General features: G+C 43.6%; 1 protein-coding gene across 1 annotated transcript; it reads left to right on the top strand.

Moving 5' to 3' along the window:
* slx4 (SLX4 structure-specific endonuclease subunit homolog (S. cerevisiae)) lies at positions 1 to 15902 on the top strand. Its single transcript, XM_063884395.1, has 13 exons — positions 1 to 634; positions 2839 to 3046; positions 3136 to 3354; positions 3748 to 3980; positions 4822 to 5117; positions 5634 to 5883; positions 6354 to 6529; positions 7205 to 7351; positions 7965 to 8134; positions 8770 to 11003; positions 13896 to 13995; positions 14188 to 14475; positions 15168 to 15902. The coding sequence occupies exons 1-13, from the start codon at positions 202 to 204 to the stop codon at positions 15529 to 15531; spliced, it is 5118 nt and encodes a 1705-aa protein (XP_063740465.1). The 5' UTR covers positions 1 to 201; the 3' UTR covers positions 15532 to 15902.
* Positions 15903 to 15906: the final 4 nt, after the last annotated feature.

Here is a 15906-nt window from a genome sequence, read left to right as displayed (position 1 = left end):
GTGATGCTGCAGATATTTCAAAAATAAACTAGACTTGCTATGTCGACACTGGTAAATAAAACGCAATGAGGCGGAAAGCTAAAACTAAAGAGCAAATTCATCAAAACTGAGGATACAGGGTTAGCATAAACAGCTAGCTAACGTTAGCTGGTTACAGGACATGAAAGAATGGAATTCTAATGTGAGACAAAGTGCTCCATCATGGATGACTCAGACCAGGATTTTGTGGATCTTTGCTCTAAGCTGCTAAAACGAGTCCGCAAGAAACCAGGTGAGTCAAAACAGCCAAAGAGAGCAGTGCATAAGCCCTCCTGTCAGGCAAGCGATGGAGATAAGAGGAGAAGAAATACCAAGAGAGATGCTGACTCTGGGTCTGTTAGTACTGCTGCTGCGGAGGGAGAAAAGCCTGTGGTGTGTGGAGGGACTGAACATGATGCAGGAGAGGCAGAGGTGTCAGCTGCACCTTCAACAGCAGCAGGACAGAGAGCAGAGAGAGGTTTAACGGCAAAAGATAAAGTCCTCCACAGAATGCAACAGTTCAAGAGAGCCAGTCCACAGAAGATGATGCACAAGGACCAGAGGGAGCCATCACACCAGGAAAGTGATCCTCCTTCACATCTGACACCAAGACTGGGTGAGATGCTATGTTGCTCTTGGCACAGATTGTTAATATGAAGCATCGTTGTATAGGGAATGCAGATGTCTGTTTTTTATGTATTTTGCGTTTGTATGCCTGGCTTTAAAGCACTAAAATGCCATATTCAGGGCACACAACTGTGTTATGGGAGAGTGTGCACATAAGAGCAATGAAAAATACAGTGGGGCAAAAAAGTATTTAGTCAGCCACCAATTGTGCAAGTTCTCCCATTTAAAAAGATGAGAGAGGCCTGTAATTTTATCATAGGTATACCTCAACTATGAGAGACAGAATGAGAAAAAAAATCCAGGAAATCACATTGTAGGATTTTTAATGAATTAATTGGTAAATTCCTCGGTAAAATAAGTATTGGGTCACCTACAAACAAGCAAGATTTCTGGCTCTCACAGACCTGTAACTTCTTCTTTAAGAGGCTCCTCTGTCCTCCACTCGTTACCTGTATTAATGGCACCTTTTTGAACTCGTTATCAGTATAAAAGACACCTGTCCACAACCTCAAACAGTCATACTCCAAACTCCACTATGGCCAAGACCAAAGAGCTGTCAAAGGAGACCAGAGACAAAAGTGTAGACCTGCACCAGGCTGGGAAAACTGAATCTACAATAGGTAAGCAGCTTGGTGTGAAGAAATCAACTGTGGGAGCAATTATTAGAAAATGGAAGACATACAAGACCACTGCTAATCTCCCTCCATCTGGGGCTCCACGCAAGATCTCACCCCGTGGGGTCAAAATGATCACAAGAACGGTGAGCAAAAATCCCAGAACCACACGGGGGGACCTAGTGAATGACCTGCAGAGAGCTGGGACCAAAGTAACAGAGGCTACCATCAGTAACACACTACGCCGCCAGGGACTTAAATCCTGCAGTTCCAGACGTGTCCCCCTGCTTAAGCCAGTACATGTCCAGGCCCGTCTGAAGTTTGCTAGAGGGCATTTAGATGATCCAGAAGAGGATTGGGAGAATGTCATATGGTCAGATGAAACCAAAATAGAACTTTTTGGTAAAAACTCAACTCGTCGTGTTTGGAGGAGAAAGAATGCAGAGTTGCATCCAAAGAACACCATACCTACTGTGAAGCATGGGGGTGGAAACATCATGCTTTGGGGCTGTTTTTCTGCAAAGGGACCAGGACGACTGATCCGTGTAAAGGAAAGAATGAATGGGGCCATGTATCGTGAGATTTTGAGTGAAAACCTCCTTCCATCAGTAAGGGCACTGAAGATGAAGCGTGGCTGGGTCTTTCAGCATGACAATGATCCCAAACACACCGCCAGGGCAACGAAGGAGTGGCTTCGTAAGAAGCATTTCAAGGTCCTGGAGTGGCCTAGCCAGTCTCCAGATCTCAACCCCATAGAAAATCTTTGGAGGGAGTTCAAAGTCCGTGTTGCCCATCGACAGCCCCAAAACATCACTGCTTTAGAGGAGATCTGCATGGAGGAATGGGCCAAAATACCAGCAACAGTGTGTGAAAACCTTGTGAAGACTTACAGAAAACGTTTGACCTCTGTCATTGCCAACAAAGGGTATAACAAAGTATTGAGATGAACTTTTGTTATTGACCAAATACTTATTTTTCACAATAATTTGAAAATTAATTGTTTAAAAATCCTACAATGTGATTTTCTGGATTTTTTTTTCTCATTCTGTCTCTCATAGTTGAGGTATACCTATGATAAAAATTACAGGCCTCTCTCATCTTTTGAAATGGGAGAACTTACACAATTGGTGGCTGACTAAATACTTTTTTGCCCCACTGTATGTCGGAACGAGACTTCTGTTAGGTGTATGAGGTTTTGTTGGAATAAACATACATTCAACATTGAATACCTACATTAAAACTGAGTATACGGGCCTATATAGCTATATAACTCCTGTATTGCAGGGGTGTTCAGGAAATAACCAGTGTGTGCTTTTAAGCAAATATTAAAATGCTTAACATGTTCATTTGGACGCCTTGACTGAAGAGTGCAGGAGAATTGCAAGGCTGGGTCCGTGTTCAGAAAGCTAGTAGGAGTGCAGTAGTATTGAAGCTGTATTGCTAAGAGCGGACACAACTGTATCTAAATCATTACATCAGTACATTCTACACAGTCACAATATTATATTCATATATCATCTTGTTCGAGTAGCTCACCTTTTATTTGTTTCTGTATGTGCCACCTGCCCTCCGTACTCAGAACCTCCAGAGTCCCTCAGCTCAGCTCTCCTTTCGGGCCCCCAGGACAGTGATGAGGCTCTAGCCTTGCAGCTGCAGCAGGAGCTGGACAGGGAGGCAGCAGTGGTTCAGACTGTGGACTTGGAGGAAGGAGGCCTCTTTTTCTGTCAGATCTGCCACAGAGATCTGTCACATATGACACCGGAAGGAAGAACGCAGCATCTCAACAGGTTTGCATATTTACTTTGTAACTGTGAGGATTTTTAACAGTAACTGCGCAATCCAACTGGCTGTAACTGAGAATGATTACTCTTTGCAGGTGTTTGGATGACAGTGAAGAGAGCGCCCCAGCACCCCCTCCTCCACCTCCCGGTATCCCCGACTGTCCAATCTGTGGAAAGAAGTTCAAGTCCCACAAGAGTCGCTCAGCCCACCTGAAGCGCTGCTCCTCAGATATGGGTGTTGCTCCGGCGGTGCTGCTGCAGGCGCTGCACAGACAGACCGAGGAGACCCCGAATGTCCCCCCCACCAACCCACTGTGAGTCCACCTCGCTGCTTCTGTCCAGCTACAACAAACCTTGTAGCTAATACAAAATAATGCACCGCTCAGATGATTGCAATACTCTTTTTGTTTGGTTTTGTTTTGTATTGTAGCAAATGAGCTCCAACTGCATTTTTTATAATAATTTATTCTTAATTTTTGAGCAAAGAAATGACCATGACACACCTCTGTGCTCTCTGTTGGTTCCAACCATTGATGCACTTCCCCCACAAGCATTTTGGAGACATTCAAAATGTTGCTGTTGAATATGATACACACATGGTTCTCTGATTTTCACATAATAGCTTGCCTTTAAGTTATTGACAGTAGTACAAACAAAGCCTAATCAAACCTCACTTTAACCTTTGTCTCTTTGTTTTTTCTCTTCAGAATAGAGACCGGTGGCAATAAAAGAAAAGGCCCACCCAATCCGAGCATCCGACCGAGGAAGAAGCCCAGGAAAAAGATCGTGCTGCTGGACGAAGACACCATGGTGGCCCTGGCTCTGTCCTCCTCGCTGCTGGAACAGGAGCAACAGATTGAGAGGATGACAGAGAGGCAGTTACAAACAGCTGCCCCGAACACCTCCATGACTGCAGTGTTGAAGTGGAGGCCAGACAAGGGTACAGTAACATCACAATATCGTCTGGTAGTCAACACAAAACAGGCTTTTTGATTAAGCATGGACATACCACAGGGAATGGTATTAATCAGTGTACTACAAACCTATTTTAGGCAACTACATTTCCATTTTATTATAGAAAGACCAAAGATTTGTTTTGGTAAAATTAAAATAACATTTAGCTGATGAGCCAGAACTAACTGGCACCAGGAGTTCAAGGTGTTCATGGTCACACAAGTTAAAAACTAAGGAGTGTATGTATTAAATATATACAGATCAAAATGATGCTGCTTTTATACCATGGGCACAGAACTGCTGATTCTATTCTGCTGTGGGGTTTGTATACTCTTTTTCACCATTGTTCTTAAAGGATTATTAATGTGTGCATTGCTGGGAGCTTCAGCTGTGTGAGGGCTTCTGCTACTTGTTACAATGCAGCAAAGGGAAATGTTGTCTAAGACTGAGAAAAAGCAGTGCAACAAAAAAAGCGACTAACTCAGAACTGACCAACGTTTGATTCAACAAGGAACCAAAGTCCTGTGTGCTCTGAACATTAATCCTATTACTGTAATGTGTTATATTTAATTTGAGAATGTTATGGCTAGTTGTTGTTTTTTTTCATCTTGAAACAATTAAAGAATAGTGTGTGTGGTATACCGTATGTCTGCCTGAAGCTGAGCACCAAAACAGAAGTGCAAGGCACAAACCAAAATTATTCACCATAGTTTTATTTTCCGTATTACCTAAATTCATATAATAATCTAATATTCTAGAATTTAACTCGAGCTCTGTGAAGATTTATCATCCAACCTCCCCTTTCTCTATTTTTGCTGTAGGTGCAGGTAAGGGTCGTGGAAAGAGGAAAAAGGGAGGTGTCCCCTGTCCTCCCCCGCTCCTCCTGGTGCAGGATGCCGAGGCGGCTCTGACGAGGCTGCAGGAACGCGTTTCTGCTCTCCTCTTACGCAGTCGGGCACCTTCTCCCCCCACCCCAACCCGCTGCCCCAGCAGCCTGCCTGGCTGGAGCGGAGCTGCCCCCCTCTGGCAGAAGAGCACACTACTCGACAGAGCCTCCACCTGTGCGTCGGACTTCTACACCCCTGAGCTCAGAGAGTTCATCACACCTTGGGAACTGGCAACGGTGAGACAGCAAAGACATGTTTGTGGAGGTCCTGTTTTAATTTGACTGAATGAGAAATGTGCATGAGACTACATTTTGAGAAGAAAAAAAAACGTGTACAACATATAAATTAGCTCTTGAAATAGATATTTTCCGTTCCAAGAAATCAAAATTGCAAGGTTAAAGCAAGTGTCTGAAAAGTGTTATTCCATTATAATTGATTCCCAATCTCTTTTAAAAGGGATTACTCGCTAAATGAACACATAGTAAACAACAGACTTAAAACAAACATCAAATGACGTCAACCAATGAATTGTCATTGTTCCGTAACAGGAAATGTGCACTCAATGGTCAATTATTCCTTAATCCTGATTTTTTTTTAGATCTTCCATGGTTATAAAATAGTCTAGTTTAAGGCCCTTCTTCAGTAGGGCTCAAACAAAGATGAGGGCGCAGAAAACATTCAGTACCAGCTGCCAATTAATCCGATCACAGCATCAGAGTTAAATAAATACTTTTCTCGTCCATTTTTTTTAGCCGACTGAAGCTACCAAAAACCCCATCAACAGGCCTGACACTCCCGTTCTACCTGTGAGTGAAGGAGCTCCTGACTCAGGGACCAGGGTCTCCATTCTTCCAGCCTCCACCCCCCAGATGGCCCCCTCCACCCCGGGGACAGGGCAGCTTCCAGCCGGCAGCCAGGCTCTCCTGATGGAGCTGATGGAGCTGGCTGAAGACGGTGTTACCCTCACCCAGTGTGGTCACATCGCTCCAGGCCCTGACAAAGGTAACCACACTGATGCTGGGTTCAAGCGGGAAAAAAGCTAAACAAGCCTATCTAATGGGGATTGAAAATTGCTTTCCCAAAAACAGGGTTTCTAATTATCCACCCGAAAATCTGTTTCTTAAAGTGAAAAAATAAATGATATATAAACTACTTTATTGTGTGTTCATATTTTAAATAATGTCTGAACAAATATTTTTCTCTTTACTTTCTGTCCCCAAAAGCATTTTTGAGCATTACAAGATTACATTCCTCAGAAAACCCCAAAAATGTTTTAAAAATATGTTATGTTCTAGTTAAGAAATCTGCATTGTTTTTGGTTAATTTTAAACAAAATTCTGAAAGGTTTCTTGTAAAATAATGTGTATGTTGAAAATGTGTTTTTGAATTTAAGTGTACTGCTACACTGTAATAACATTTGGGAGACACTCATCCACTCAAAAGAAGTGACTAATGTGTCTTTTTTCCCACAGATAAGGGTGGCAGTCAGATCACAAACCTCCATCTGAGCGGCTTCGTCCTGGACGAGCCTGAGGAGCCGGCTGGTGTGAGCAGCTTCCTGCCAGAAACTGCACACACTCATTTAGACACCCGCGGCCAAGCGAGGAGGAAAACAGATCCTCCGGGGGCAGATCAAGAGCGCCAAACAGTAAGACTACTCGTAATCAAACTTAATCTGACATTTAACATGGATCCTGAGCTCACATTTTTGGTTTGTTTTACCGTCCTTATCATATCAGTAGCATATGGGTACTACAGAAAATACTTTTCTTAAGTCTTTAGTAAAGATAAGATTCTTTCCAATTTAGTGTTACATAAGCAACTCCTAGATAGTTTTAGAAATCCTGTGTTATCTTGCTAGATACCATATTGCAGAGTAGAAAAATTTACTTCTTTACCAAACATACGGAAACGTGCAATGGAACATAAAAAAAAAAGAAAAAAAAACATTGGTTGGGCACTAAACTCCAACACAGATGAGTCAGGGGTGATGGTAACATCTGAATCAAATCCAATATTCCGATATTATTTTGGGGTAATTACACCAACGCTGAGATAAGAAACGAGAGTGGAATAAGATAGCAGATTGTCTCCACTGCATTTGGCATCCAACAGAGCGTTGTTGTTTAATTGTTGGAGAGTTAATTTAAGATTTGTAAGGCCCCTGAAGTGTCTTTCTGTCTTTCTTAGAAGCATACCTCTTCATTAATGTCCTTTAAATATTCCACTGGCGTGCATGTAGTTTTGTGTGCCCACTGTGCATTCAAATATTAGATTTCTAACTCACTGACTTCTCTGGGTCCCGCTGGCGTCTCCTCTGAAGGTGGCACAGTGCAGGCTGGCCTCAGACCTGAGCAGCATGGTGAACAACCCTCAGCTCAGCGACCTGCAGCTGCAGGTGGACAGCGGAGATGTCTTCTTCGCTCATTCCTTCATGGTGTACGCTCGATGCCCCCTGCTGGCTGAAATGGTAACTTCCATCACTATGTGTGTGTTGTACAACACAGCCCTGATAATAAAGTACCAGGACTGCATGATTATTATTGATGCCTTTTTTAAAAGCAATACATGGACTTGAAGCCGTCACAATACTAGTCACCCTCCAGTCATTTTACCTTCACATCTTGAGGTTTAATACTGGATTTTAATTTAGTTGAAATGGGCTTTACCAACTGGCATTTAGTATAACATTGTGAATACCTCCCTTTGTTTGCACAAACAATATTTTATATATATATATATATAATAGCCAACAAAGATGGATTGAAGCATTATATTTCCTGGTTGTGTTGCACATTATTGAAATCATGACATTTAATTTAGATAATTATGAAATATCCAACACAGTCCCTGGAATCTAACTCTGCAAATTAAATAAACTAATCATATAAGTGAAGCCTAATCTAATCCTAAGCCTTTATCGTCAACTGTGCAGAAATAAGGGTTTCAAACACAGTGAATAGACCTGCAAAAATAGAAGCTGCAAATCATTTAAGCTTCAAACTTTCATATCAGTTAGTGAGCACATGTTTTGCAAGGTCTCCAATCAAATCTCTTCTCTCCATCCTCGGCTCCTCTCACAGGTACATGAAAGTGGTTTTGGCGTGCAGGAGGAAGGTTCTCCTGCAGCTCAGAGGGTGCTGTTGAATGATGTCCCGGGACAGGCCGTGTTAGCTTTGCTGCAGTATCTCTACACCGCCCGCTGCTCCATAACACCGCCGCTTAAACCTCATGTTCTGGAGCTAGCATCCAGGTTTGTGTGCAGTTTACAAGCCAAGACATTTATACACATCTCTGACTCACAATCACTATTATACAAAGCAGTATAATGTATTGATCTAAAAAGAAGAAACCGGAACTACCTTAACGTGATTGCGATAACTGTGTTGTTGCTGTCTGACTTTCATTTATCACAGACAAACATGGCAGTTCAAATATGTTATTTACAAACATAATAAAAACTCCAGTTTGACACCATAATAAGACAGAAGTGGTAGATTTAGGGGGAAAAAATCACACATTTTCTATTAAAACATTGTTAAAAAATTCATGGCTAAAAGTATTTCCTTAATCTACTTCTGTGGTGTGAAAAGTGGATCCTAACATAGGTGAAGTGATGTATTTCCTTGATGAAAAACCTAATTGTGTATGTCTTTTTTAATATGCAACTTTAACTTCTGAAATGTGCATTTTACCTCAGAATATTACCCCTCGCCCGACCTTAATTGCTATTTTCTTTTTAACCTACATTGGTCTCAATATGTCATCAGACTCAAATGAATAAGATTTAATTACTCAAACATTCCCAAACGTCTACATTGGTGGTCTGGGAGAAAGATAGAATAGTAATGAGTGCTGTGATGATTCCTTTCTTTTGTGTTTGCTCAGGTTTGACCTGCAGGAGCTACAGCAGCTATGCGAGCCTGAGTGCTTGCTGAAGCAGGAGGAGTACACCAACGAACAAATGCAGCAGACCCTCAGTGAGCTGCTGCGCTCCATGTGGGACGAAGAGGATGAAGACGACGTGGGTGGGGATACAGACAGAGGAAGGGATGAAGAGCAAGAACTGGAAGAAGGTCATCAAGCCGAGGACCTCCCATCAGGTGACAGAGAGATTGGTGAAGAGAAGGTGAATGAGGAAGAGCTGGAGGAGATCTATGAGTTTGCAGCAACGCAGAGAAAAAGGGAGGAGGAAAAAGACAGCATTGAGGAGGAGGAGGAGGAGGAGGAGGAGGAGAAGGTAGATGAGGAAGAAGGTGGAGATGAAGTATTCGCGAAACTGACAGAACCAGAAAGAAGCTCAGCAGGCTTCAACGAAAAAGAGCATTTGCAAATAGAGCCGGACCCCAGCCTGGAGCGCAGCTACTGCCGCCTCTTCTCCGAGTCCTGGGGGGTCTACGAAGAACACCCTCCTTCAGTACCCTCCACATCCGGCCTCTGTAGAACACACACCCCTCAAGCCCAACAATTCCCCCATAAACCCTCTTTTCACCTGTCTGGAAGAACTTTGCTCCAGTCTTCAGCGAGTGTAGTTGAGGACCTTTCCCCCAGCCCTCCACCCAGCACCTCCAACCTGCCCATACCGGGTCAGTCTCCTGGGCCCGAGGGTGACGGAGAAGAGGGTCAAACTTCGAAGCGAGAAAGCCAAGGTCGGCGTAGTTTTCCCGTTCCCCAGTCCCGAGATTCACCTCAGGGAAAAAATGAACCCGAGCTCATAGTTTTGTCCGACTCAAGCGAGGACACGGAGGTTGTTCTTAGTTCCCGCAGTCCCTCACCACATTCCCCTCGTGTCGTCCATAATCTGCAGAGCTACACCCAGATTAAACCGCAGCCAGCTCTGAAACCTAATGACCCCACCCTGGAGAATAAACAGTGTGGGAGTTTAGAGTTGAGTCCTGATGGAGAGCCGGGTCAGAGTCCTTCAAGTCTGGTGGACTGCTCTCCGGAAGTTTCCTGGCTGATCCCATCCACGCCGCTCCAGACCAGCAGAGGCTCCAACAGAAGCTCCACGCAGACTAAAAGCAGCATGTGCAGGATGCAGCTGTTCCCTAAAGCAGACACTTCCTCCCTCTCATCCTTCTCTTCTCCTGCCTTACCTTCTAACGACAGACCGCACACCTCCAGAAGTCCAACCAGAGTTTCAGCCCACGTTATCCAGACAGAAGCAAACGCTTCTAAGTTCAAACTGCACAGTTTTAGAAGAAGCAGTTCTTCTGGTGCGAGGAAAGATAGAAGAGTGTTTGCAGTTTCCCCATCCCAACCTAATCTCTCCATCTCGACTTCCTCAAAGCAGGATACCTCCCCCCACATCCAGCCTCCCGCCCGGCTTTACAGCAGCACTCCCCTGCACACGGAGCTCCACAAAGCCCCGGTTCTTCTTACAACCTCCCCATTCCACAGCAGCCCCGATAGGAGCTGGACGAGTCAACGAGAGGACAGGGCGCCATCGGAAAGCAAGGAGAAGACCGAGTTGGGGAGCTTTCATTTTTCCCCGCTGTCCGACCCTTCAGATCGACCTTCGTCCTGCTCTCTCAGAGGTCGTCACAGACACAGCGAGTCCTCGAGTCAAAACCGGCGCTCTGTTGACAGTCACAGCAAATCAGGGTCTGAGCTCGAGAGAAGGGGGATAAGACAGGAGGATGGACAAAGAGAGACAGAGTGTGAATATAGAGACAGAGGTGATGAAGAAGAGCAGGATGAAGCTGAAACTGGAGAGGCAGAAGTCGCCGAGTCCAGTTTTAGGCAGAGCTTCATGGACGAGCCCCCCATCGCGTTCAACGACTCGTGGGGTTTGGACGCCTGCGTGGATGAGAACCCCGGCTGCTTCAGTCTGAGGATGGAAGACAGCGGAGCATCCAGCCTGGCAAAAGATCCGGCATCTTCCACTGAGCATCAGACTCCACCCTCCAGCCTCAGGCCCATCCCCTCTTCATCCAAAGCCTCCTGCACAGCGGCACATAAAGATTTCTCCTTCACGCCTTCACCTCCTGACCCCCCCAACCGCACCACAACAGAGATTGCGAACAGCCTCCTGGCCTCTAACATATGGGACAGCTGGGAGGAGGAGGAGGCTCTTCCTCTCTGTCAGAGGCTGAACCCCTCTGCCCAGCTCAAAACACCAGGTGAGTGATCTCTCTCTCACCTCAGTCCTGCTGATAGTTTGTGGTTCAGATCTGCTGTTTCGTAAAACTGCATCCCACAGAGATTTGTTATTTTCCTGAACACATGACAAACTGAAAAACGTGTCTATGGCCTCTTTAACTGGCAACATCTCTTATAACCGATTACTTACAGCTGATTATTCGTAAAGTCACCATCTTTCAATGTGTTGTTTTGTCTGATCAACAATCCAACATGACTGGATGATACATTCATTCTAAATGTGCAAATTCAATGTTGTCTGAAACATTGACTTTAATTAAACGTATTATATCAACAAGTGAAACATAAATGTATTAGGTTAGTTGAAAGCGATAATATCAAGTTTTAAAAAAATAAAAATAGGTTGAACTTAAAAGTATTGCTTTCAACTAACCAAATACATTTAAGTGGCATTTGTTGACATAATTAATTAGATTAAAGTCAGTGTTTCAGTTTTTTTCAGTGTACTGTTAGTCAGGTAATCAGGAAAGAGCTAATGAAATGCTTAAGTTGATCAAAACAAACATGACCAAACATGATCTATGTGCAGCTACTCAAATGTGAGGATCTGTGTGTTATACAGTGGTATGCAAAAGTTTGGGCACCCCTCTGAGATTTCATGACAATTTGCTTTTCCTTTATAATAGAAGATCACAGCAACAACATTTGTTTTCCTACAAAGATGTAGACGTTTTAGTGTTTTCCAGACCAAAATTCTTAGGGTAGCATTACATAGTGTTATTATAATAAAATAAAATGCAAAAAATGGGATGTGCAAAAGTTTGGGCACCCTTATAAATAGCATTCATTTCAACACCTGTACGGATTTATAGCTGACAGGTTGCTGCACAAAATTGCTTTGATTAGCTCATTAGACCTTCAATTACAAAGACAGGTGGAACCAATCATGAAAAAGGCTATTTAACATAGGTAATAGCTGGCTGTGCCTGGCCTAGGTTCTTTCTTAGGGAGTGGCAAGATGGGGACCTCAAAACAACTCTCCACTGACCTGAAAGCTAAGATAATCCAACATTATAAATTAGGAGAAGGGTACAAAAAATTATCTGACAGGTTTAAACTGTCTGTCTCCACAGTCAGAAACGTAGTTGTGAAATGGAAGGCCACAGGAACAGTCCGTGTGAAGGAAAGATGTGGTAGGCCGACAAAAATAGGGGAAAGGCACAGGCGAAGGATGGTGAAAATGGTCACAGAGAAGCCACAGACCACCTCCAGAGAACTACAACAACATCTGGCTGCTGATGGTGTAGTTGTTCACCGTTCCACAATCCAGCGTACTTTGCACCAGGAAGAGCTCATTGGAAGGGTGATGTGCAAAAAGCCTTTCCTGAGTGTTAATCACAAGAAGAGTCGCATGAGGTATGCAAAAGCACATCTGGACAAGCCAGAAGCATTTTGGAACAAAATACTGTGGTCAGATGAGACCAAGATTGAGTTATTTGGTCATAACATGAACAGGTATGCATGGCGAAAAAAACACACTGCATTCAATGAAAAGAACTTGTTGCCCACTGTAAAATTTGGTGGAGGATCTATCATGTTATGGGGCTGTGTGGCTAGCACAGGTACTGGAAAACTTGTTAAAGTTGAGGGCCACATGAATTCCTTACAGTACCAGGAGATTCTTGACAAGAATGTTCTAGAGTCAGTCACAAAGTTGAAGCTACGCCGGGGTTGGATTTTTCAGCAGGACAATGATCCTAAGCACCGATCAAAATCCACCAAGGAATTCATGCAGAAGCACAGGTACAATGTTCTGGAATGGCCATCCCAGTCCCCAGACCTTAACATCATTGAAAATGTATGGATTTATTTGAAGAAGGCTGTCCATGCACGGAGGCCAAGAAACCTGACTGAACTGGAGACGTTTTGTGTGGAAGAATGGGCCAAAATACCACCTGCCAGGCTTAAGGGACTTGTCTGTGGCTACAGGAGGCGTCTACAGGCCGTTATTGCAGCAAAAGGAGGCAATACTAAATATTAATGGAATTATTTCTTAGGGGTGCCCAAATTTATGCACATGCCTATTTTTGTTTGAATGCACATAAACATGTTTCTGTTTGACCAATAAAAGTTATTTCACTACTGAGATGTTTCTGTTACCATAAGGTATAACATATGTTAAAATGAAGTTGCTGCTTCAAAAGCTCAGCAAGTGACAAACTGATGCAGTGGTTTTCCTAAGGGGTGCCCAAACTTTTGCATACCACTGTATGTTTGGGATAATATCTTTAGGGTTTTGAATTGTTGGACAACACAAGATCTTTCTTAAAGCATCTTTTTTATCATATTGTGTGGGACATTTTATTTATATTTGTCTGCCTTTTTATGGACTAAACAACTAAAGTAATTAATACATTATTCAAACACACACACACACACACACCTTAATTCCTACCATACCTGTTTTATTGAGTAGAGTGTTTTTATTTTATTCCCATGAATGACAAAGACTTTCAAGTGTCCAAATATTCTGTACTCAGTCCCAGAATGCATTTCAGACCCTTGAAGATTGTGATGGTGAGCAGTGCTGCGGCATTTATAGTCAGACTATTTTTTCCCACACAATCTAACTAAACAGTTCCAGTATAAATACCTGCTGCAGTATGAAAGGCCTGCGTACAGTTTAAACTAACAAAACAACCAATATCCCTTTAACATCAGGTAGTAGTATCTCACAGTTTCGTAGAGGGTGTGTTTAAGGTTTTAGGGAGATTCAAGCATGGTTTATATAAAGCACTATCTGACTTTGAACATTTTACTTGGCTGCATTCAGTTGTCTTAAATGTATGAAATTCTGGTGTTAAATTGATGCTACCATTTAAAACAATGTCCTCCTGTCTGTGTCTCATCAGTACCTTCGCACAATAAAAGGCGCCGCACCCTGGTGCCCATCACCCCCCTGCCCCAGTATTCAGACATGGACACCCCGGAGCTGAAGACCAAACTCAACAGGTCAGCCTGTTTACCCACAGCCTGACAGGGGCTAAAGAAGGGGTGAATTAGGGGTCGCATTTGTTTTTCTCTAATAAAGGCTATTAAGTCAGGTGCCTATCCTATTACCTCCCATGGTGTGACTGCCAGCTTAGTCTGTCAGGCTCTCTGTGTCCGGCCATCTGTCTGTTTCTTACTTTCTCCTCTGCACAGGTTTGGTGTTCGGCCTTTACCCAAGCGCCAGATGATCCTCAAACTGAAGGAGATCCACCAGTACACGCACCAGCTGGTCAGCTCCGAGGAGGAGGAGGAGGCCCCCCCGGCTCAGTTGAAGCCCCCTCCTACCTCTTTAGCCTCCTGCACCCAGAGAGTGAAGTTCAGAGAGCCCCAAGCGCCCGCTGCGGTCTCCCCTCTGAAAGCCAGCAGAGAGGAGGCTGAGGCGCTTTCTGCCTCCCAGGGCTCCAACACCTCCTCCACTGCCGCCAGCGAGGAGTCTGAGAGGTACGATGTCTACTCCAGTGTGTGGATCCTCTCAGGTGGTACATATGTTCAGAGGGCTCTAGAATTCTATGCTCATAATAATACAATCTCTAGACGTCCCAGCACACAACCGCACAATAAGGTTACAAAATGGGCACTTCTTCCAAATGCATCGATAGGTGTGTATATATATATAAAACATAACAGCTGGTTTATTAGCATATTTATTAGTCAACTTAGTTATTAGATTGATTAAAACCTTTTAAACAATTTGAGTTGTTTTTCTGCTTTCTTTTATAAAATACAGCATGTAATTGAAGGTTTAGTATCTTTAGGGTTTGGACTGAGGATTACTCTTTCTTTTCTTTTTAAGCCAAGCATCATACGCCATAATGTACTTCCCTTTTTAAATAATTTTATGCAGCCTATTAATTTATACTTTTATAGTCTTAGTTGAAAGAACAACAACATGTGTTAGAAAGATTATAAGAGTTAAGTATGTGTTAGATTAGACCATTATCTTTAAAATTGTAGATTTTTAAAAGTGAAATGTTATTTCTTGAGCCGCGATTTGTAAAAAAAAGTGTTTCTAGTAGACACGGCTTTTGGAAATAAGGGTCATAAGCGGTTATGTCACATAAATATGGTAGTAGTAAAAAAAAACATTAATACATTATAGGAATCTAACTTCTCCCCTCTCTCTCTCTGCGCAGGTCCAACCCTGAGCTGTGCCTCTCCTCAGACTCTGACAGCGACGGCGGCCTCTCTGCCTCCCAGTCAGTGAACCGTCTTCAGGATTGCCTCCGGGCGGTGCGCTCCTTCATCCTGTCAGATTCCGCACTCTACAGTCAGATCGTCCAGTACCAGCCTCTGGTCTTGTCGCAGCTGCAGGAGCGGCTGAAAGCAGCAGGGATCCGCCTCGCTGCTGCCAAGCTGGTGGACTACCTGGACTCTCAGTGCATCACCTTCACCACAGCCAAGCCAGGACACCGTGCACCTAGCCGCAGGCGGGGCAAGAAAACCGGCACCGAGGCAAAGGCAGCGGGCAGGAAAAAAGCTGTTACAGCCAACATATGAAAATGAAGGACTGCAAAGCCGCTTTGGCTGGTGGCTGGTGTTAACTAGTTCTTTGAACATTTGTCTGTAAATTACATTAGGCAGAAGAGGCCATGTTTGAGCTCGGACAGTAAGACCTTCAGCTTTTACCGTGCTTTTGCAAACTATTTAAAGGAACCAATGTTTATTTACGGCAGGTTTTGTTACTTAACTTTTTTTGCATTATGAATCCACTGTGAAAATAAAAAAAATGGTTAATGTTGCGGTGGTATATTGCACAATAGATTTGACACACTCCACTTGTGCATGCGATGGTAGTAAGAAAACGGTACCTCAACAGCCTTGCATTGAAAAACCATCTGTAAAATGTGCACTGGTTGATTACAAATGAAAACA

The sequence above is a fragment of the Eleginops maclovinus genome, chromosome 5 (genome assembly GCF_036324505.1).
Source record: "Eleginops maclovinus isolate JMC-PN-2008 ecotype Puerto Natales chromosome 5, JC_Emac_rtc_rv5, whole genome shotgun sequence".
NCBI lineage: Eukaryota > Metazoa > Chordata > Actinopteri > Perciformes > Eleginopidae > Eleginops > Eleginops maclovinus.
The sequence above is the reverse complement of the archived record's forward strand: the minus strand, read 5'-3'. Positions and strand labels throughout refer to the sequence as shown.

Excerpts from the sequence above, each read along its gene's own strand:
- slx4 (XM_063884395.1), top strand. The coding sequence starts at position 202 with ATGGATGACTCAGACCAGGATTTTGTGGATCTTTGCTCTAAGCTGCTA. Across the intron at positions 3,355-3,747 it reads GTCCCCCCCACCAACCCACT|AATAGAGACCGGTGGCAATA; the intron begins GTGAGTCCACCT and ends TTTTCTCTTCAG. Across the intron at positions 8,135-8,769 it reads GTTCTGGAGCTAGCATCCAG|GTTTGACCTGCAGGAGCTAC; the intron begins GTTTGTGTGCAG and ends GTGTTTGCTCAG.